At 46.0% G+C, this 22,577-nt stretch overlaps 1 protein-coding gene across 4 annotated transcripts in view; it reads right to left on the reverse strand.

Annotated features, from left to right (window-relative positions):
* The window catches only part of KSR1 (kinase suppressor of ras 1), a 212,730-nt gene that overhangs the window by 23,633 nt on the left and 166,520 nt on the right, over positions 1-22,577 (reverse strand). For 2 of the 4 annotated variants that reach the window (XM_036767648.1, XM_036767647.1), the window contains exons 6-14: positions 19,514-19,574; positions 18,719-18,802; positions 16,527-16,588; positions 16,331-16,437; positions 14,473-14,641; positions 10,389-10,430; positions 4,412-4,466; positions 3,187-3,235; positions 1,679-2,058 (exon numbers count right to left, since the gene is read on the reverse strand). In XM_036767648.1, the coding sequence (XP_036623543.1) occupies positions 1,679-2,058; positions 3,187-3,235; positions 4,412-4,466; positions 10,389-10,430; positions 14,473-14,641; positions 16,331-16,437; positions 16,527-16,588; positions 18,719-18,802; positions 19,514-19,574 (1,009 nt within the window). The remainder of the gene's footprint in view (positions 1-1,678; positions 2,059-3,186; positions 3,236-4,411; positions 4,467-10,388; positions 10,431-14,472; positions 14,642-16,330; positions 16,438-16,526; positions 16,589-18,718; positions 18,803-19,513; positions 19,575-22,577) is intronic. The other 2 variants (XM_036767649.1, XM_036767650.1) reach the window with 1 other exon arrangement.

Here is a 22,577-nt window from a genome sequence, read left to right on the forward strand (position 1 = left end):
TTGTTAATGTTGTTATTATGAAGCCTTCCCTGGTTCTCCCACGACCAGTGCCTGCCTCCCCCACTTACCTTCTATTTCCTTTCTATCTCTTCCGGACAGATCTAATTGTCTACATATTGCTCCCCATGGCCAGGGACTGTCTCATTTTTTTTTTTTTTTTGCTTCCCCTAGGTTCCAGAAGAGTGTCTGGCATACAGTAAGTGCTTAATAAATGCTTGTTGCTCAGTTGATCTCTGGCTTCATTCTCTTCATCCACACAGATAACAACCTTCTCAAAGACTTAGATGGTCTTTAAGTATTTCTGTGGCTAAAACATCCATCCCTCTTTGACCAGACTGATGAGAACAGTCTCTCTGCTCGTCCTGGGACAAAAGACATGCTCGAAGCCTTTCCAACATGGGAAAAACCTTCTTATATTTCACTGGAATAGTCTAAAAAAGCCAAGGCTCCCCTTCACCTACACTAAGGGAAGACTATGGACATGGGTGATACATTTTTATTTTTAAAAATAAGCTTCTAAATAGAAAAGCTTACATTTTTTTAAAAGACCCATGCATTGGGCAGAGGAGTTTTACATTTCAAAGATAGCAGTGAAGAAATTTCAGGGGCTTTGCTTGCAAATAAATAAATATATTGAAATAAAATAATAATAAAATAAAACACATTTATTAAACCACTACTGTATGTAGATCTCTGGACTAGTTACTGGGTGAGAAACAAGGTTTTAATTAGCTGTGCTTCCTGCCCTCACAGAGGGACAGCCTGGAAAAGGGATGAGACCATTGCACAGATAGAATACATAATATTCTGTAATAAGTTTGCCTGAGTTTTAATAAGTTAAAGCTTTAATAAGTTCTGAACTATAATAGATTTGTACAGAGTTTTCTGAGGTCTGAGGGTGAAGGCTAATGCCAACCAGGGAAATTTGTAAGTCAAGGCAGACTTTTGGCAGAGAACTCTGTCTCTGGGAAGAAGTTTAAAAAAAAAAAACACCATTCAGAAAGATGTTGTTTTAAAAAATTTTCTGGGGAATGAGATTCTTTTTGGAATCTTGGTACATGAAAGAAGGGGAAAGGAATACACATTTATTAAATGCCTACTATGTGCCATGCACTGTGCTAAGGACTTTTTCTAAATATTAGCTCTCTTGATTCTCCCAGTAACCCTGGGAGATGGGAGCTTTATTCCCATTTTACAGTTGTGGCTTCTGAGGCTGACAGAAGTTAAGTGACTTGTTCAGGGTCACACAGCTAGTAAGTGAGGTAAGATTTGAACTCAGGTCTTCCTGACTCCTTGCCCAGTGTTCTATCCACCGCACCACCTAGCTGCCTCCAAGACCTACAATGTCAAAATGTGGACAGTGTGATGCTGAGAAGAGACCTAGGGCCTAAAGAAGAAATATGAGAATGCACTTCCTTCCTATCTTTGCAAAGGTGGGGGACTATGAGTGTGGAGCACAGCATATGCTATTGGAATTGATTGACATGTTGGTTAATTTTGCTAAACTGTTTCTTTTTCTTTTTTTTTAATCTTTTGTTAATAAGGGGTGATCCTTTGGTGAGAAGGATATATCAGAAAATGAAGATGATATAGAACCAATAAATAAAAACAAACTAATAAACAATAAACTTAATTTTTAAAAAGGAAGCGAGCCTGGAGCCACAGACCATCTGCTTACCTGGTGATGATGGCGAGGTGGGGGGGATTCATACAAGCCCCCATGAAGAGCACAACATTCTCGTGCCGTGTCTGCCTGTAATTCATCACCTCCTTCTTAAACAGCTTGAGGTGGTCCTGGTTGTTGCCGTCGATCTCCAGAAGGCGGATGGCCACCTCCCCGTGCCATCTGCCCCGGTAGACCTTCCCCCACCGTCCCTGCCCGATGGGCTCCCCCAGCTCCACCTGCTCAAAGGGGATGTCCCACTCCTGCAGGTAGACGCTGGTCTTGCTGGCTTTTCGAGAGATCATCCCTTTCCACGGCTTCCGGGAGTTGGGGAGGTCGTCCAGCTCATCCTCATCGTCTTCCAGCTCTGACTTACTCGCCTCTTGCTCTTCCACCTGGAAGGAGAAAAAAAAGAAGTTATGAGCTATATAAGAGGCTGTGTGGTCCAGTGAGGAAGAGCTGGACCAGGAAACTATAGAAACCCAGGCCTGACCTATGAATGACCTTGTATAAGTCCTATCCCCAATTTGGGCCTCAGCTGGGTTTGGCCCCAACATTCTATGTTACGTAATCTGTCAGTGACTCATGAGAATTACACAAGTTTTTGCTAGTGGCCACGGCAAAGAGGAAGAATGATCAATTCAGGGTTTTCATTCATTCATTCATTCATTCATTTATTTATATTTTTTTATTAAGCTGTTTCTGCCCTTCAGGCCATTAGTAAATCAAAGTCTCTCTCCCTTTCACAAGCCACATCTTATATCCAGAAGATAATGATGATGATGACAGCTAACATTTATGTGGCACCTACTATGTGCTAGGCACTGTGCAAACTGCTTTACAATTATTATCTCATTTAAGCCTCACAACAACTCTATGAGGTAGGTCTTGTTATTATCTGTTTTACAGATAAAGTGGTTCAGTGACTTGCCCAGGGTCACATAGCTATCATATGTCCGAGGCCACCTTCAAACTCAGGTCTTCCTGACTCCATGCCTAGCACTCTAACCATCTAGCTACTAATGCATAAAACCTTGGTTTCAAATTGGTCTTAAGGAAGCGGCTAGGTGGAGAAACAAAGGGATCACTGTACCTGGAGGCAAGATGGCCTGAATTCTAATCCTGCCTTATTAGCTGTGTGAGTCACTTTACCTCTTTCTCATCTAAAAAAATGCCTTTCGGGATGGTTAAGGGGATCAAATGAGATAACAGATAAGGACACTTTGCAGACTTTAAGGAACTACATAAATGCTAGATGTTAGCCATCATAAGTATTAAGGATAAACACGTAAAGGGAAGCAGAATTCATGAATTTTCAAATTGTTCTCTTCTGCAACACAGAAGTGTAATCAATGAAGCTGCCTTTCCTTAGACTCTACATCCAAGCTCCATTTCTCAACTTTCTCAAAGGGGCAGAAAGCTGTATTACACCCAGTACTCTGATAGTGACATTAAGGCATGCATGGGGCAGGAGAAGGGAATGATTGACCTAGGGACCCCTGCTATGCCATTTCCAAGCTCACCTCTGTTTCGTGGTCCTCGGCCACACTGGCTTTTGGTTGGTCATTGGCCCTACAGAGAGAAGGATTTATCAAAGAGAGTTAAAGGCAGACCATTCTGGTTTTCATGGGGATGGAAAGCTAAACCATAGGCAAGTCTGGATTTGTAGACCTCTGCCTGGCTCCCCACAAAGCAAAACCATGATTCCTAACGTTAGATAACTGTCTATGGCCAAGTTACTAAATGTTTCTGGAGAAAACACATTTTTAATCCACCTCTATTTTTTCCAGTTCATCTCTGAAAGATGTGGTGGTATGCAGGTCCATTTTGGGGTACTTAGGGGGATAAAAAAAACCCACAGGATCAGAATGAGGAGACCAGGGTTTAAGCCTCAGCTCTGCCACTACTAATTTTGTGTGTGACCTTGGGAAAGTCAATTCCCCAACATGGGCTTATTTCATCTTCCTTAAAAAGAGGGAGCTGATATGGAGAACAATTTATATAATTACAACAATATTGCAAAAGCAAGCAACTTCAAAAGATTTAAGAACTCTGATCAATGCAATGACCACTTATGATTCCAGATTCGGTGATGAAGCATACCACTCCACCTCCAGAGAGAGAACCTGGAGGACTCAAGACGTAGAATGTTTTGTTTGACTATGACTATTTGTTCCAAAGGGTTTTTTTTTCTTTTAATTAATTTATTTTTAGTTTTCAACATTCATTTCCACAAGATTTTGAATTCCAAATTTGTTTTTTTTTTCTTTCTATTAAATTGGGTATGGGGTAGGAGAAAGAGAAAATAAATGCTTGTTAATTGAAAAGTAAAAAAATAAAATGAGGTAGTTGACTCAGGTTGGTAGGGTCTTTTCTATCTCTGATCATTCATTTTCTCTCTCCCATATCACATGCATCATATACCACAAAGCCACAGAGCAAAGCATCACCACTGCTCCCCAGTTGGCTGAATGAACATGAGGCCAACAAAACATTTTTGGCCACCAAAGTGGGTGACTTATTCAAATGTCCACAGTGACAAGCTTGACTTTAATCTGCTGGTACCAACTCCACAAATACCCAGGTAGGAATAGGAAGGTTTAATCCACAAGAATGTTACTTTGAAGAAACTTGGGGTTTATTTTTTATTACCTTGTAAAAAGGAGAAAAGGAAGAGAAAAGCAAATGGAGATTAAGAAACTCCCTGTCAACTGGCAGGAGGGATATGAAGATGAGGTAGATGCTTACCGAGTTTCTTCAGCTGCATCAGGGACTTGGGGTGCTTGGGGTGGGGTGGAAATTTCTAGATAAAACAAAAACATAACACTAAGAAAGAGGAGCCGTGTTTCCCATTCACTGAAGATCAAGGGAGCAGAGTGGGGCAGCAGGTGTCGGGGGAGCGTTTGTGTGAATATAATTCTTAAGTAAATTGGTTTCTTTCTCCTAAACCATATACCCCAAAGGAAAGAATTTACCAACTTATTTTCAAGTCCTCCCCCCATGCCATTCCACTTCAATAAAAGCAAATTTTTTGAAGTTAATTGACCAATCAACAATCATTTATTAATCACCATGTACCAGGCAAATAAGTAGTGGATCGAGGCAGGCCTCGAAGCCAGGAAGACCTGGGTTTGAGTCCTTCTTCTGACACGTACTGGCTGTGTAACCCTGGGCAGGTTGCTTAATGTCCTTGAGTCTCAGCTTGCTCATCCATACAAGGAGAGGGTTGAACTAGCTAGCCTCGTGCTAGGACCCAACCCCACTGCTGTCACTCTGATACTGAACCTCATCCCCACCGACCACAACTGCTGCCGTAACAGCCCAATAGATCTTCCTGACTTTACTCTTTCCTTGCTCCAGTCCACCCTTCACATCCCTTCTAGGTGAATTTTCTTTATGTAGAGAGCTGGTCATGTTATTCTTTTGCTCAGGAGAGAATCTCTGCCTCTTTCCTACTCACTCAATAGGATTTAAGAAGTCACACTCTTGAGCATGATGACGTACCCTGTAATCCCAGCTACCAGAGGCTGAAGCTGGTAAATCTCTTGAGCTCAGGAGTTGAGCTGTATTGGGTTATGCTGACTGGGTTTCTGTTCTAAGTGATCACCAATACGGTGAGCTCCTGGGAGTGGGGGGCCACCAGGTTGCCTAAGGAGGGGCAAACCAGCCCACTTTAAAGGTTAGAAACAGGGCAAGCCAATCAGTAGTGGGATTGAGCCTAGGAGTAGTCTAGGTATTTCCTGCCTGAAATAGATGGAGTGATATCATCTTTAAAAAGAAAAAAAAAAAGATACATTTCTAAACCAGTGTGATTTTACCCAATTCAACAGCAATATTTAGGTAAATTTTTGTGACCTATAATGTAGAAAGAATTTTGAATTTATTCAAATTCATGTTTAAAAAATGAATATTCAACTGTTATCATATTACAGTGATTCTAAGTAACATATGACAAACAACTCAAACTTAGAATATATACACATATATAAAGTCTTTAAGGTACAGAGAAGTACGCAGTATAGACAGAATACTATATAAGAACCAAGAAATCTGAATTTTATTCTTGGCTTTGTTACTAACTGGTTGCCTTGATGGGCTGTCAATTGCACTGACCCATGTCAATTGCACTGACCCATGCCCATTGTACCGTTCATGTCAACTGCACTGTACTATGTCAATTGTACTGTACCTAGTCAAATGTACTATGCCACATCAATTGCACAGAGCCATGTCAATTGCACTACAGCATGTCAATCACACTGTATCATGTCAATGGTGCTGTTGTAACTTCCACCTATTGCTCTTTGTTCTGCCCTCTGGAGTCAAGAACAAGCCTTCTTCTTCCATAGACCAGTTTTTCAGTTGCTTGTTCCTCCCCACCCCCAGCTGTGTCTTCTCCATGCTGAACAACCCCAGCTCCTTCAGACAACCCTCCTACGCCATCAATCTAAGGCTCTTTGTCACACTGATTGCCCTCCTTTGGAGGCTCTCCAGCTTACTACTCTCCTTCCTAAAATCTGGATGGGTCACTCGGAATGATCTCAAAGCCCTTCTCTGCTTTGCCATGTTGAGATCTGGGGCCAGTAACATTTCACTTGATACCAGCAGGGGCTGAAAGAGCAAGTCTATACATACACTGCTTCTTAGCACCACCCAGTGTCCCGCAGTCAAAGAATTTCCTGTTTAAAGTTCTTTTCCCTGGATGCTGTAGGATGATGCATCACCAACTAAATGGCAAGAATTTCCCTGTTAGATTCCACAGTAGATATGGAATCTAAATCCAGTCAGCTAATGGGGAATCCAATCAGTAGTGGGGAAAAGTATCAAACTTGGAGTCATAAGCCTTAAGTTCAAATGTTGCCTCTGCTACTTACTTCCTGGGTGACCATGGGTAAGTTTTTAACTTCTCTGGGACTCAGTTTCCTCCTCTATAATGGAGGTTCCTTGTGAGGTTCCTTCTAGTTCTAAAGCTTTGATCCTATAATCAAAAACTGTGCTTAGGGTAATTGACTTGGTCCCACTCCCACTTGGTCCCCTTTTTGTGATCTGGAGATATTCCTTAAAGTAGCCATTAGGTGGTGCTGTGCAGCAAGTCTAGGCAGGTCAATGGTTGTATCTTAAGAGATGGAATGAGTGGTGGATTAGGGTGAGAGGCAGGGACTCAGTTTTCTCACCTGTAAAGTGGGGTAGCATCTGCCCTGAAACTACAAGTAAGGAAGATGAGTGAAAAAAGAGGCTCAGAAAACTATCAGCACAGAGGGGGAGGAGAAGAGGGGCACTGCTTATCTTACAAGCTGAGATCCCATCATACCCCACGAATGTGTGTGTTGGGGGGAGAACGTAGGTCAGAGGATATGACCGTTTTCTCATGAAAGTCGCTTCAACTTCCTGGGACACAATTTCTTTTTCCATAACGTTGGCTTCTTCCCCAATGCTTATAAGTATGACCCTTGCCCCCCACCATCCTTAAATAGACTTCCATTTGGTTCTATTATCCTATATCTCTTCTTATTTTCATAATTCTGCTTCTAGAAGGAACGGTCTACCCTTGGTGGAGCTCTTTCTTCATTGTTCCTTCCCTTTTCAGTTCCTTGTAAACTGATCCCCAACTCCACCATTCCACTGAAATCATGTCCTCTACCTGTCTCTTACCTACTAAATCCAATGGTCTACTTGGTCTCTCTAGTTTTTGACACTGTCCCCACTTTGTCTTGGTTTCCATGACACCGCTGTCTCCTGATTTTCCTCTCACCTGTCAGACCCCTCCTCCTAAATGACCGTTGCTGATTATCATCTATTTCCTTCCTTCTAAGCCCAGGAATCCCTTAAGGCCCTATCCTGGGCCTTCTTTTCTCTCCCTACACTCTCTAACCCTGGTGATCCTATCCGCTTTTACAAGTTCAACAATTCGATCTAGGTAGATGTGACCCATATCTTTCTACTCAGCCCCAGTGCTCCAATCCTGTTTGCCAGATGATTCCACCTGGATGTCCCATGGGCAGTAACATATCCAAAATGGAATTCATCTTGCCCTCCAACCTCTCCCTCCCCTCCTCCTAATTCCTCTCATTTCTGTTGAGTGTCCCACCACCCTTCAAGACCCCCAGGTTGGCAACCTTGAAGTCATCTCCATCTCTTCCTTCTCCCTCCCTTCTGCCTCCCAGAGGTAGCTAGGTAGAGCCATAGTGCATAGAACACTGGGCCTGGAGTTAGGAAGATCTGAGTTCAAATCCAGCTCCAGACACTTACTAGCTGTGTGACCCTGGACAAGTCACCTCAAATTTGCCTAACTTTTCCCCCATCTGTAAAATGGGGATAATAGCACCTTCCTTTCAGGGTTGTTGTGAGCATCAAATAAGATATAATTTGTAAAGTGCTTAGCACAGCGTTTAGCACATAGTAGGCACTTAATGAATGCTTCCTTCCTCCATCAGTTGCCAAGTATTTCCAATTCTGCCTCAGTGTCTAGCACATAGTAGGCACTTAATGAATGCTTCCCTCCTCTGTCAGTTGCCAAGTCTTTCCAATTCTGCCTCCCCAACATTTCTCATATCAATTCCCCCTCTCTCTATCTACACGGCCTGATTCAAGCCTTCATTAACCCTCGCTGGATTACCATAATAACTTCCCAATGGGTCTCCCTGCTTACTGTCTCTGCCTTCCTCGATCCATTGTCTATACAACTGTCAAAAGAATCTTCCTCAGGCAAGAATCTGACCATGTCATTGCCCTCCTCCAGAGGTATAATTGGCTCCCACTGCCCTTAGGACAAAATTCAAGTTCTTCAGCCTAGTTTTTGCAGCCTTTCACCCCTGTGGCTCCAAGCTACCTCTTCAATCTTCTGTCCCATGAGGCTTCCTCTGCAAGCTCCACATTCCAGCCAAACTGGACAACTAGCTGGCCTCAGAGTTCTGCTGCCATCTCTCTGGCTCAGGCTGTCCCACATACTTAGAATCAACTCCTTCCTCACCTCTACCTCTCAGAATCCTCTTCTTTCAAGGCTCGGTTCACAAGCTCCTTTCTCCACCCATCCCATTAGCTGATAGTAAGTTCTTCCTAAGTTACCTTCTATTTAGAATAATAATAGCTGGTGTTTACACAGTACCTACTATGCGCCAGCCACTGTACTAAGTGTTATCTCACTGAATCCTCACAACAACCCAGAGAGGTAAGTGTTGTTATGATCTTCATTTCACAGGTGAGGACACCCATGAAGTGACCTGCCCAGGGTTACACAGCCAGGAAATATCTGAGGCAGGATTCACACTCAGCTCTTCTTGGCTCCAGTGATGATAATGGTAGCCTAGCCTTTGTATCCTCCATCAGTCATAAGTCCTTAATCAGTCATGAAAATGTATCAGTTCACCTATGGTATCCCCTGTAGAATTATGGACAAGGGCCATTTTCTTTTAATCTGTCTTTCCATGGCAGAGTGCCTTGCATACAGTAGGTACTTAATAAATGCTTCTTAGATTGGACTCTATTGGAGATGGGGTTCTGCGTCCGTTAAGGCCATCAAACGCAAGTTTGTTGGGGATACTGCAGAAAAGGGTCCTATCCAGGGACAAGTTGAACTAAGTGACCAACTCCCTTCCAAGTGGGAGGCTCTGCCTCTGGGAGGCAGATGGGTATGACTTCAAGGGGAGTAACAATCCCCTTGAGGGATTCCTGGGCTTAGAAGGAAGGAGATAGATGTTAATCAGCAACAGTCATTTAGGAGGAGGGATGTGACAGGTGAGAGGAAAATCAGGAGGCAGCGGTGCCATGGAAACCAAGACAAAGCGGGGACAGTGTCAAAAACTAGAGAGACCAAGTAGACTGTTGGATTTAGTAGGTAAGAGACAAGTGGAGGACATAATTTCAGTGGAATGGTGGAGTTGGGGATCAATTTACAAGGAATTGAAAAGGGAAGGAATAATGAAGAAAGAGCTCCACTGAGGGTAAACCATTGCTTCTAGGAGCTTGAAGGGCAGTGGTACTGTCAACAGAAATGAGAGGAATCAGGAGAAGGGCAGGGAAGGTTAGAGAGAAGATGAGTCCATTCTGGACATATTAAGATTAAATGAGCAAGGAAGGTGACCAGCATGCCCTGTCATTGCATCAGCCCAAGGACAATGGATTATGGGTCCTGTTTGATTGTGAGAAGCAGCATGTGGAGGTGGAGGTTGAAGAAGATCTGGGTTCAAATCCTGTCCCTGACATATATTGGCTGTGTGATCCTGGGTAAGTCATTTTATTTCTAAGGGTCTCAGACAATTCTCTAAGACTAGAAGCTGAGAAGTAAATGCTGACCCACGGGGCTAGAAGAAGATCCTTATACCAATGAAATTATAGGCCCAGTGAAACACACAAAAAAATGTATTATCAGTAAGAGAAAAGAAGAACCACCGGAAACCAGTTAGTCTAATCTCCTTGTTTTATGGAAGAGGGAAGTGACCTACTCAGAAGGGAGCTAAGTCCAGCCCTTGGGTCGCCTGACTCTCAGGCCAGGGATAGGTCTGCTGAGAGGGGAGGGAGGACTCTCCCCGCTCTGGCTGCACTGCCCCTCCTATCCCCACTCCTTCACCCCCCATATTCGGCCCACTGAACTCAGACACAGCCCTCACAATCCCACCCCCCCCCCCCGGTGCACTGGGAGCCCCACAGAGAGAGGCTCACCCCAGACAGGAAAGGCAGAAGTAACTGAAGGGACGAGCAGTTAGTAGAATCCATCCTCGTGACTCACCTGGGAAGATAAACTTCTGTCTATGATGGATGTAGTGGGCAGCTTGAAATAAAAGAGGAGAGCAAATCACACAGACAAACGGCAAACGCAGCAGGGAGAAAAATGCCAAGAGAGACGGTCAGCAGCAGGGCATGCATTAAATAACCCAGACTCGGTGGTGGCTCGGGGCAACTGGTTCTTAACCTCCGCCCACTCCCCACAGGCCTCTCAGAGAAGCAAGCTAAGAGAGGAGGGGGTGGACAGTCCAAGGTTAAAATAGAGCTGGCAGAGAAAGGGGGAGAAGGAGCTGTTTGGAAATGGGGACAGCACCAAACTGTCCTGCATTATCGCCCGAGTGGGAAGAGAAGAGGGTTTAGAGATAGGAGACATGGGTCTTATGTTGTCACCTTAGACCATCTACCCCCTCCCCAACTCATCCAAATAAATGTATGAGAGATATTGGGACAGGCCACTTGTAAAGGCTGCCCGATAAGCTCTGCATCTCCCAGGTGACTCAGTGAAAACAGGGTCTGGGGCCCTGCCCACGTCCTCACCACTCGCCAGATCTCATTTCACTCCCCATAATCCCTTTCTCAAAGTATGGCCGTCTAGGGGCAGCTAGGTGGCGAAGTGAGTAGAGTACCGGCCCTGGAGTCAGGAGGACCCACATTCAAATCTGGCCTCAGACACTTGACACCCTTACTAGCTGTGTGACCTTGGGCAAGTCACTTAACTCCAACTGCCCTGCTTTCCCCCCTCCAAAAAAAAAGAAAAAGTATGGCTCTCTTGGCTTCCGTTTCTTCATGTCTAAAGGAGAGGCTAATTGCCCTTCCTCCAGGCTGTGCATGGGAAAAGCATCTTCGGAAAGTAAAAACTACTTTGTGATCTTCACTATCAACGATACCCCTAACCAAAGAATCCAGGCTTCAGCTTGCTGATTTATGTAATAAACTGGTGCTGAGGGCTTATCAGGAGGGTGGGGGTGGGTATTGGGTGGGCAGGTGAGCCTTCATTTAGGACTCTGGGTTGGATCTCCCCTCCCTGAGAGGGCTGAAGACATCTCCTGAGCCAGGCTGATCTTCACTATCAATGATACCCTTAACCAAAGAATCCAGGCTTCAGCTTGCTGATTTATGTAATAAACTGGTGCTGAGGGCTTATCAGGAGGGTGGGGGTGGGTATTGGGTAAGTAGGTGAGCCTTCATTTAGGACTCTAGGTTGGATCTCCCCTCCCTGAGAGGACTGAAGACATCTCCTGAGCCATTCACACGTCAGGGAGGATGGTCAATGATCAAGGCTTCCTTATGGATCAGGGCAGACTCTTTGTACTGGGTCTGTACAAAGAGGCTACAGTAGATATTCAGGGAGAGATATCCAGGGAGCTGATTTCACAGTAGAGAAAGGAATCAGAAGTAAGAGCAGATTTGGGGTTGGGAAAACCTGTGCACCCATGTACCCCACCCCCATCCTGGCAGCCACTAATGGTAGCCTGGGAGATCAGAAAGGTGGAGGAAGCAGTGGGGGGGCCCCAGGAGAGGATGGAGAGGCAGCATCAGGGACCCAGGAGGGTTGGAGATACAGTGTCGGGGCCCAGGAAAGGATGGAGAGACAGCAATGGGATCTCAGGAGAGGAGGGAGAGGCAGCATCAGGGACCCAGGAGGGTTGGAGATACAGTGTCAGGGCCCAGGAAAGGATGGAGAGACAGCAATGGGATCTCAGGAGAGGAGGGAGAGGCAGTGTTGGGGCCCCAGGAGAGGATGCAGAGGCAGTGTTAGGGCCCCAGGAGGGGAGAGATGACATTGGGGTCCCAGAAGAGAAGGGAGGGGCAGTGTTGGAACAGCAGGAGATGAGGGGGCCACACAACCCAGGCCCTCTGGACTGGCTCTATTCTATAACAGCCTCATCCCACCAAACCATGCCTGAGACTTAATACCCCATCATCCTCAATGAGGGGGTGAATGGGTCGTTAGAAAAAGGCTGCAGCTGCTTAGAAATGAATTGGAAGCAGCAGAAGAGAAAAGCAGGCATCCGTTCATGCTGAGATCATTCAATCTGACACGAGCTTGCTGAGATTTACGTTTGCTCCCAATTTAAGGCCCACAGATTTCATGCGGCATGCACATAGCACTGAGAAATGAGCTCAGAGGGACACAGCCCTCAGCTATTTCTAGACTTCTCTCTGCTCTCATCCTCCTCCTTCCCTACCCACCCAACCCTCAGATCACCAACCCCACCCCAGTCCCCCAAACCCAGCTAGAGAGGCTGAGGCTGCCGTTCTTTGTGCTCCAGAGAAGGCAGCAGACTCATCCCCCCTTGAAGATGAGCTGAGGCCTTACTGACACTACGGCCAGGGCAGTTTAGACCATGACTGGGGTCAAATTCATTTAGGGAAAAACACACGAAGTCTCCACTATGAGTTAGATCACTCTCCTGCCTTATGCTCCCTTCTCCTGCCTCTCACCCACCAAATAAATGTATGAGAGGTGCTGGAATGGGCCATGAAGAAAGGCAGATGAGCTCTGACTCTCTGGGATGACTCATTCTAAACAGGTGCCTGCCCCATCTCATCACTACTCGCTGAATCTCACCTCAAAATGTGGCCCTAAAGAGTGCCTGACATTTGTAAAGTGTTCCGAGACTGACAAAGTACTCGGCAGACATGACCTTGCTGGAGTGTCACAATAACTCTGTGGAATGGGTGCTGCGAGTGGTATTATCCTCATATTACAGATGAAAGACTGGGGCTCAGAGAGGGTTAAGTGAGTTATCCGTTATCCCACATCTAGTAAGTGCCAGAGGTAGTTCTCTCCTGTCCCCAAGGTCAGTGTGCTTCCTATAAACACCACACCGTCTTCTACTATAAAAGTTGCTTTCCTTTGTCTCTTTTCAGTCGTGTCTGACTCTTCATCAGCCCTTTTGGGGTTTTCTTGGCAAAGATACTAGAGTGGTTTGCCATTTCCTTCTCTAGCTCATTTTACAGATAAGGAAACTGAGGCAAACAGGGTAAAGTGACTTGCCCAGGGTCACACAGTTAATGCATGTTTGAGGCTGGATTTAAACTCAGGTCTTCCTGACTCTAGACCCAGCACTATTTTACTATGAAGATATAATCTTAAAATTAAGATGAATCACAATAAATTACATGTTAAGGATTTTTGAGGACTTTGTAATGCCCCTTGTGGTAAATGGAGAAAAATTCTAGAGTGCTACAAAACCAGGGCTGGGAATTTCCCTTTCAGCATATACAATTGTTGGACTGGATTTCATCAGTACAGAGAACAAAGCCCCAGTGGGGAAACCTTCTCTACTGATGCTGATCAGCAGTCACTGCAGTTTCTACCCTTGAGTTGGCCAGGACCCTGAGAGAGGTCGGAGGCTGGACTTGCTCCCAGGTTTTCCCGACTCTGAAATCTGCTCTCATTACGGCCTGCCACGCTGCTCTCCCTGAGCATAAAGGAGGCTGAGGTCAGTCTCCCTCAAAGCCTCTACTAGCCTCCTTCTGCTCCATCACCACCAGCTCTGCTCCATTCCTAAGCCCAGTTGTCCAACTGGCCAATGCAGGTCACTCCTCATGGGGGAAGAGCTGGGTTTAGAATTTGGAGAGTTCACTCTCAGTACTATTGGACACAATGAAATGCTAATGGGGCAGAGTCACCCTCCTTGCATGAACCTGAGAGCTGTTACTTCTCAAGAGGAAATACCTAGCCTGCCCTCCATTCATTCTCCAAGTGATCGATGCCTGTCCTTGACTGCTTATTCTGGGATCCCAGGAGACAATGCTTAAATGACCATCCCTCAGCAGAATCTACTTCCCATGCGTGGACAGGGAGGTCTGCCTAGCTAAAGAAATATGGATAGAATTAAGCTCTAGCCAGTCGGGCCCACTAGGAATAGACCTGAAAATCCAACGCTGCACAACCCACTGGTTAAAGAATGAAATCTTAAGTAGAAGACCAAGGCTGTACAGAGGCAGTCACCCTGGAGATCCAAGAAGCACGAACAGAGAAAGCTCACTGGAGACACAGGGAATCCAGATTCCACCACCCAGACAGAACCTGCCAAGGACCAACAGAGATCCCCAAGCATCACACCCGGAGCAGTCACCTGGGAAATTAAACCTGCTGTCCCGCTGAGCCATCGGGGAGGGGTTTGGGGGCGTCGTCGCGCTGGGGGGGTTGGAAGACTGGAACGGTGCCGGGGAGGACGGCGTGGAGGATGTGGTGGAGGATGGGTTGCTGCTGGAGTCAAGGTGATTCACAGCTGGAGGGTGTTCCTGCAAGACACGAGGGATTAGACACCATCACCCCCACGATGTGAGAGATCCCACCATGGCCGGCTCGGTGACTCAGCAGACCTGCTGATCTGGAAGAGGCTCTCCAGTCCACGGTGCCACAAAGCTGCCTCGATATCTACACTCTCTCTACCTCTAGAACCTGTGAGTGACTGAAGTCTGGATTGCAGGGACTGCATTTTCTGGGAGTCCAAATAAAGAGGTGGACCGATGCCAGGGATTTGGGTAATTATTATGGTTGTTTTTATAATTTCTATTTTTATTATATATCCTCATAACCATTATTATCACTATTATATCTACTCTTTAGAGCTATTATCAGTCTCATTTTACAGATGAGGAAACTGAGGCTGACAGGAGTTAAGTGACTTGTCCAGGGTCACAAAATAGCATCTAAAGCAGGATTTGAACTCAGGTCTTCCCAACTCCTTGTCTAAGGCTCTTTTCCACACTTCTACTAAACCCTCCTGTGTGCATTGCCTCCCCCTACTAGAATGGGAGCACCGTTAGAGGAATGTGGAAATTCTCTTTGTACCCACAACACAGTGCTTGGCCCATGGCAAGATCTTAATAAATGCTTTTTCAATCATTTATTCACTTTGTCAAGGCCAACATGGGGGATGCGGCTGGACAGAGACAGGTTGAATCGATGGCCTTGGAGGTCCCTTCCATCTCTGAGACTTTGTGATTGAGAGAGCCTCTAACTAAGAATCACTCATGTGTACTTATCACTTTTAGGGTTTCAAAGTGCTTCAAAGATTCAAATGCCCTTTTATTGTACTCAAATGGTACACCAAAATCAACCCCAGTCCCTCATTGAGCCACGGAAGTGACTGTGGCTCCTCAAAGGTTGCGCCCGTGGAGAGTGAGCCCTCTGATGTTCTACCAAGCTGGAAATCTTGATTGCTGTCATTCAGTTGTTTTCAATTGTGCCTGACTCTTTGTGACCCCATCTGGGGTTTTCTTGGCAAAGATACTGGAGTGGTTTGCCATTTCCTCCTCTAGCTCATTTGTACAGATGAGGAAACTGAGGCAAACAGGGTTAAGTGACTTGCCCAAGGTCACAAAGCTAGCAAGTGTCTGAGGCTAGATTTGAACTCAGGAAGATGAGTCTTCCTGACTCAAGACCCAGCACTGTATCCACCTAGACACCTGCTGCCACCTCGCTGCCCATCAGGGGCTTATGAATGGTCGGCACGCCCATTGGCTGCAGACTATGCCCACTAGGTGCAAAGACACTTATCCCTCCACGGGCCTTCTGTGGCCACAACACCTCTTAAGGTACAGTTACTGAGGCATGAATGGGTTATGATCTGTGTTAGTGCAAAGTACATCCAAGCCCACAAAATTACAAATCCTTGGCGTACTTAAGTCTAAGTGTACACAGCTATGGTGAATAAGGCTTTATTCATGAAGGTTTTACTAGACCTGCTTTAATGCCCAAGTAAGAATCACTTGTCATCTGGGCAAACGTATTTTCACAGTCATCTCAGAATGGCCTGATCACCAAAGCTAAGCTGCTCTGGATCATTCCCGCTGGGACCCAGAATTAGAGTCTGGAAGGGGGTTGGGGAGAGGGGCATATGTCCATAGAGGGTAATTGGGCTATAAGATGGCGCTCTGCCTGGGCCCTTTTCATGCTCTATCCAATCAGGCCACTCTCTCCTTTACCTTCTTCGTCAGTGCTTTTGGGAGGGTTCCAAAATGTGGCTCTGTTGATCTGTCCACTGGGTTGTTGATGTCTGAAGGCACAGATTCTGTCCTCCGTAGTTTAGATACTGGGGAGAAAAATCAGGGTGGGCCAGAGTCTCAGTAAAGACTTAACCTAGTCTGGAAAAGTAGATGAGTTAAAAACCAAGAGACTCACATGGTAGGAATGATATTCTACAAACAGGGACTTCTTTCGTGCATTTGTTATGGCACTTTAACCTGCAGAGGACAGAGAAGCAAGAGTGGGTCAAAGGGCTCATCTGTTTTTGTTTTTAATTTTTTTTTTGTTCTGAACTTCAACAGCAAATAACACAAGCATGTCTATATACATAGGAAAACAGGAGGGGAAAAAAGATTGCATATGAAACTGCAAGTTTCCATTATGTACAACTCTTTTCTTCTTTTTGAATATAAGCTCATTTCAACATTTAATTTTCAAATGTTTTAAAGTTGTCCCAACTGTCCATGATTCTGGTCTTCCTTCTGTTCTGCTCGGTGCATTTAAAAAATGCTTCAATGACTTTTTTTCCTTCCTTACTCCCTCCCTCATTCCTTTCCTCCCCTCTCTTCCTTCCTCCCTTCCTTCTTTCCTTTCTTTTTTTTTCTCTTTCTCCCTCCCTCCCTTCCTTCCTCTCTTCCAAATTGAAAATACAAAAAAGAAAAAAAATTCTAAGGGCTCTTTCAAAGCAACAGTCTTGGTGAGACTCTCCTGAGGGTCACATGGGAATGTCTGAAATACTTAGAAAGGCCATAGACGGTCCTGCCAATGATTCAGCTAGGACTGGAGCAAGGACTGGAGAGCAGCTTTGTTGGTTTTTCTCTCCCATGCACGGACCCCAAATTTCAGTGTTCCCAAATGGTGAGCTTCCTGTTTTCCATTCCCTTATTCCTGTGCTTTCCTTGGAGGCAAGCCAGCCCTTCCCTTCCTCCTCTGCCCCCCTCTCTTAGAACAGGTAGACCCCATTTTTAGAATGAAATGAGAATGAACAGAACAGCCACATTAGAGAATGAGTGTATTGCAAAGGGAGCTATAAACTGGGGCAGGAGGGGGCACTAAGGGGATAAATCAGAGACTAGCTGTATTGCCATAGGACCCAGGAGGTAAATGGGCTTCGAGGGTACCCAAGAACTTGTGAAATGTTTGAAAGAGAGCCTAGGTGTGGTGAGCAGGAAAAGCCGATGGAAAAACAGAAAGGGCAAGTACCTAGGAGCTATGACAGTTAAGGATAAATTCAGAGAGCACAAAGAACCTCTGAAAGTGTAAAGGAAATCACAGAGGGAAAAGAAGGAGAGATCCTAAGTAGACAGAGTTAAAGGGGGACCTCCGAGGCCAGCTGGTCCAAACCCTGTGTTTTGCAGAGAGGGAAACTGAGTCCCACAGAGGTTAAATGACTTGCCCAGGGTCACACAGGGAATAAATAGCAAAGGCAGGATTCTAAACCAGCTCTTCTTATTCCAATTCTATTAACAGACAATTTTTCAGGGACACATCTTGTTCTTAATATAATTATTAATATTAGTTAAATAATAAATTAATAATATTAGTAACAATGCTATTATTAACAATAGCCATGAATCATAATAGTTCTAATAATAATAATATCTAATTTTTCTACAATACTTATTATGGTTATTAGGGATGGGGCCTGGACCTATGATTCCACTAGTTTAGGGAACACCTGCGTATGGAAATTCCTTCTACCAATGCAGGTCAGCGTCTTCTCTGCAAATGATGAGTCTTAGAATAGCCTGGAGATCTAAGAGGGTAAGTGACTCGCCCAGGGTCATACAGCCATGTCAGTGGTAGGGCTTGACCCCAGTCTTCCCAGGCTTTTAGGCTAACTCTAGCTGCTATGTGGAGCAGCTAGGTGGCGCCATAGTGCCTGCCGTCTGGAAGACCTGAGTTCAAATGTGACCTCAGACACTTACTAGCTGTGTGACCCTGGGCAAGTCACTTCACCCTGTTTGCCTCAGTTTTCTCATCTGTAAAATGAGCTGGTGAAGAAAATGGCAAACTGCTCCAAGAAAACTCTGCCAAGAAAATCACAAATGGGACCGGGAAGAGTGAGACAGGACGTAAACGACAGAAGAGCAACAGTGACAAATCTGCTGGGCCACACAGCCTCTCGTTATTACTATTTATAATACTGGTAAATTAGTTTTTCTCATTAAGAGAGAAGAGGAGGAGGAAGGAGAGTGGGAAAGAGACCAGGAAGGAGGGAAGAATGAGATTAACCTGAAGAAGTCTTCCCCTCTGAGCCAAGGGAACTGCCTACCCACTGGAGGATCGCCTGTCCAACACACACCCCCTGCAGGCCAATTCTGACCCCGGCCCTGTCCCGTCCTCACCTGCAGTGTTTACACTTCACGCCAAACATCATGCTCTTCTGGCACACGTGACAAATCTGGGACAGCCAAGACTTCGTGGAGAACCTGAACGAAATGAAATAACACACAGCCCCACCACTGCATGATGAGAGCCAAGCTGGGGAGCCCATTCCTCCCCGGCTCCAGTGAGCAGAGGCAGACCCCAGGAAGGGAGGTGAAAACAGGCCTGGGGAGCGGGAAGCCGATGGAGAGAGACAAGGACCAATATCCTGAGGAGAGGAAGGTCCCTGGCTGTTTCCACAGGGGAAAGGCAAAGTGGGGTGAAGCTGCATTCCTGGATAATTATTTGGCCCGCAGATTCAAGAGCAGGAATTAGAATCCCAGAATCCCAGAGATGTCAGAGCTAAGGAAGGCCTTGTAGACCAGAGAATCCAATTCTCTTCTTACAATGAGGAGGAGACTGAGGGTCAGAGGGGGCACAGCTCGCTCAATAGAAAGGAGGTTTCCTGACTTCCAGTCATGTCCTCTCTGCTGTTCTCTATCTCTGTTTTACCTGCCTGGGACCCAGGCTAATAAACAAACAAACAAAAATCCCTGCTGGGCATCTTGACCAGTCTGACCTAAACAAGATTCAGAAGCCTAGAAGCTGGATAGGGGGACAATGAGCTAACAGGATTTTCCTCTTGGGGAGTCACTAAGCATTTTGAGATTCTTTATGGAACTTCCCCCTCTCCCCTCCATGCATCCAACACCCTGTGGGAAGGAGAAAGCTTGTGTGGCTTTTCTCAGAATGTCTTCTGCTCCAGCTGGACTTACCTGTGGGTCACCGAGAGGCCGATGTCTCTTCGTACCATCTGTGGGGATCCGTGGGGAAGATCTGATGGCAAAGAATGGGGTTTGGGCAAGGTGAGGGGTGCCTTCCTCTCTCTGGGTGCATCACATGTCAGACACCACCCTCAGACTGGGAAGGGAGGTGGGAAGAAGAGGAAAACCAGCCGGCCTCTTCTTTCCAGGTGGGTCTCCAGCTAAGTTTCCAGATTCCTTTCTCTTGGTGAAATCATATCTAAGCTGCCTCCAACTTCCCCTCCCCTCCCTTCTTGTCCTTTATTGGAGCTGCCATGACATCATGGTGTCATAAGATACTGTGAATCTCAATCATCATTGAAATTCCATAAATCTTTAATGTGGAAAGTCACAAAACCCAAAGGAATCACAGACTTCAAGTTAGGGTTATACGTATGACACATCCACACATTTAGGACCATAGATTTAGACCTGGAAGAAACCTCAGAAGACAACTCTCCCACTTTACAGATGAGGGAACTGAGGCCCAGAGAGGCAAGGCGACCAAGCTCACACAGATAGTAAATGGCAGAGCTGGGACCTGAATCCCACATGAAAGTTTCAAAGAAAGATAGCTTTACAGCTGGGAGGGACCACAAAGACCATCTAGGCCAGGTCCCTCATTTTACAGATGAGAAAGCTGAGGCCCAGAGGGTAGTGACTTACCCAAGGTCAAACAGGTAGTAGGTAACAAAGGTACAATATGAAGCTAGATGTTCTGAGTTTGAATCCAATAGTCTTTCCACCTTAGGTAGGACAGGGGCGTGTCACTCCAGCTAGCTGGCTCCAGACCATATTTCCAGCCATCTACACTGGCCATCTATCCCTACCACCTGCATGTATACCCCAGAACCCCCTTCCCTCTTCTTTGCTTGGATATTGCCATCAGATTAATCTTGTCATCTCCCAAGGAAAGGACAAGGTGATTTCTATTGGGATCCACTCCCCAGTCCCATGACTTTCCAAAACAAGACACACCTTCCTGGCTACCATTCTCTTATATGTACAGTCTCCTATTAAAATGTAAACTCCCTGAGGTCAGGGAATATCTTGCTTTAGTATTTTCATCTTCTTTGCTTATCAGAATGCCAGGCTTCTATAGGAAGCCCTTAAAGATTTCCATTCATTCATGGAGATGAGATTCCACCACCACGGATTTAGAGCAGGATGGGTCCTTAGTGGCCAGAGTCCAACCTCTCATTTTATGGATGGAGAAATTGAGATTCAGAGGTTAAGTGACTTGCCCAAGATCACACAGATCTTGGTAGGATTCAAACTCAGGTCTTCCTCACTCCAAGGCCAGCCCAGTGTTACCTAGCTATCTCTAACTCCAAATCTAAGGCCCCTTCCTCCGTACCAAGGTGCTTCCTTACATGGTTCCTTCCTGAGGATGCTTCCTGGGGAATGAGCCCTGGTGGGGAATGAGCCCTGGTGGGAAATCGCCACTTATTCTTAAGCCAGTATAGAAGGAAATTTGAGCTTGATCAGCTCCCAGAAAGGGAGGTCTCTCATCGAGCCCCACAGACCAGCAAATGCCACTCCTTGTTACATATCAGCTCTGCAAGATGAGATTGGTGAGGCTGATTCAGGCACGAACCCCCAAGGCCTGCAGGGAGGAAGGGATGCCTAAAAAGGGCTGGTCCATCAGGGCTCAGAGATGCCATTCATGGCCAGATGGTAAAAGAGTCAGCTAGTGTTTGTTCAGTCCAGCCAGGGCTTACCACAGTGCCTGGGTACACAGCTGGATTTTAATAAATGCTTGGGGACAATCAGGTCTCAGAGATGCCAGACAAGGTCAGATGGTGAAAGAATCATCTAGGATTTGTTCATCCCATCCAGGGCTTGGCATGGTACACAGCAGGGGCTTAATAAATGTTTACTGACTATCTATCTCATAAAGCCTAGCTCCAAAGTATCACTACAGAAATTCTCTGATACCCTCTCATCTCCTTTACTGAGAGGAAAGACATACACAACAGAAGCTGCAACACTGGCCCTCTTGAGAGGGGAGGGGAAGGTGAGAAGGGACAGGCGTAGATCTGTGATTACATGGGCATGAAGAATTCTAAATGAAGGAATCAGGTCAGATCACCACCAGCTTACAGCAGTCAGCGCTTGGGTACCTGGGGACACCGAGAATTCAAGAGACTTGCCCAGGGCCACATAGCCAGGATGCGCTTCAGTGGTAACATTCGAACCCAGGTTTTCCTGACTCCAGACTTTGCCATAATGCTGCCCCTCCCTAACTGCTTAAACTCTGGGAAACCACCCAAGTCAAGCAGCACCCTGAGTCGTCCCTAGCAGACAGAAGAAATCTGTTCTGTGTTCCTCCTTCCCTACCCCATCTCCCATACCCCAAACATTAAAACCTGAGCATCCTGGAAATGGAAAAGAAAAAAGCAACCACACAGTGCAGCAGGAAGCGGGCTAGATTTGAAGTCAGAAGGCCCAAGTTTGAATCCCGGCTCTGTCCCCTTCTATCTGGGTAAACCTTGGCAGAGTTACTCCCTCCTCTTGTTTGCCTCATCAGTACAACGAAGGGTGTGGACCAGAGGGCCACTGAGGTCCTTTCTACCTCTAATCTGGAGCCAAGAGAGAAGCAAGGTCTTTAAAAGGCCTGTGTACAATGGGAAGGGAAAAAACCCACCTACAGCAAGTCACAGGAGCCCAGGGCATCTGCTTCCTCATCAGTAAAAGGCAGGGTTGGCCTAGATGGCCTCTAGATCAGGTTCTTAGGATTCTCTACAATGAGGGGGTTAGAACAGAGGAACCCTAAGGGCTTTCCCAGCACTGAGTCCTATAAATCTACCAATGCTTTGCCCACAGCCCCCCATGGCAGGGCCAACGCTAGAAGCTAAGTCTTCTCGATTTCAGCCCTAGACCCTCTCGGGTACATGGAGCTGACTCTTAGTCCTCCCAGAGGTACTGACAGACAGCCTCCTCCCCGTCGGTAACAGAATTATGGAGAAGGAGGCAGGGACGTGGAGGCGTGCTACAGACCTGGTGAACCAAGCAAGGACCAACAGGACCCTTCCCA

The sequence above is a fragment of the Trichosurus vulpecula genome, chromosome 7 (assembly GCF_011100635.1).
Source record: "Trichosurus vulpecula isolate mTriVul1 chromosome 7, mTriVul1.pri, whole genome shotgun sequence".
Lineage (NCBI taxonomy): Eukaryota > Metazoa > Chordata > Mammalia > Diprotodontia > Phalangeridae > Trichosurus > Trichosurus vulpecula.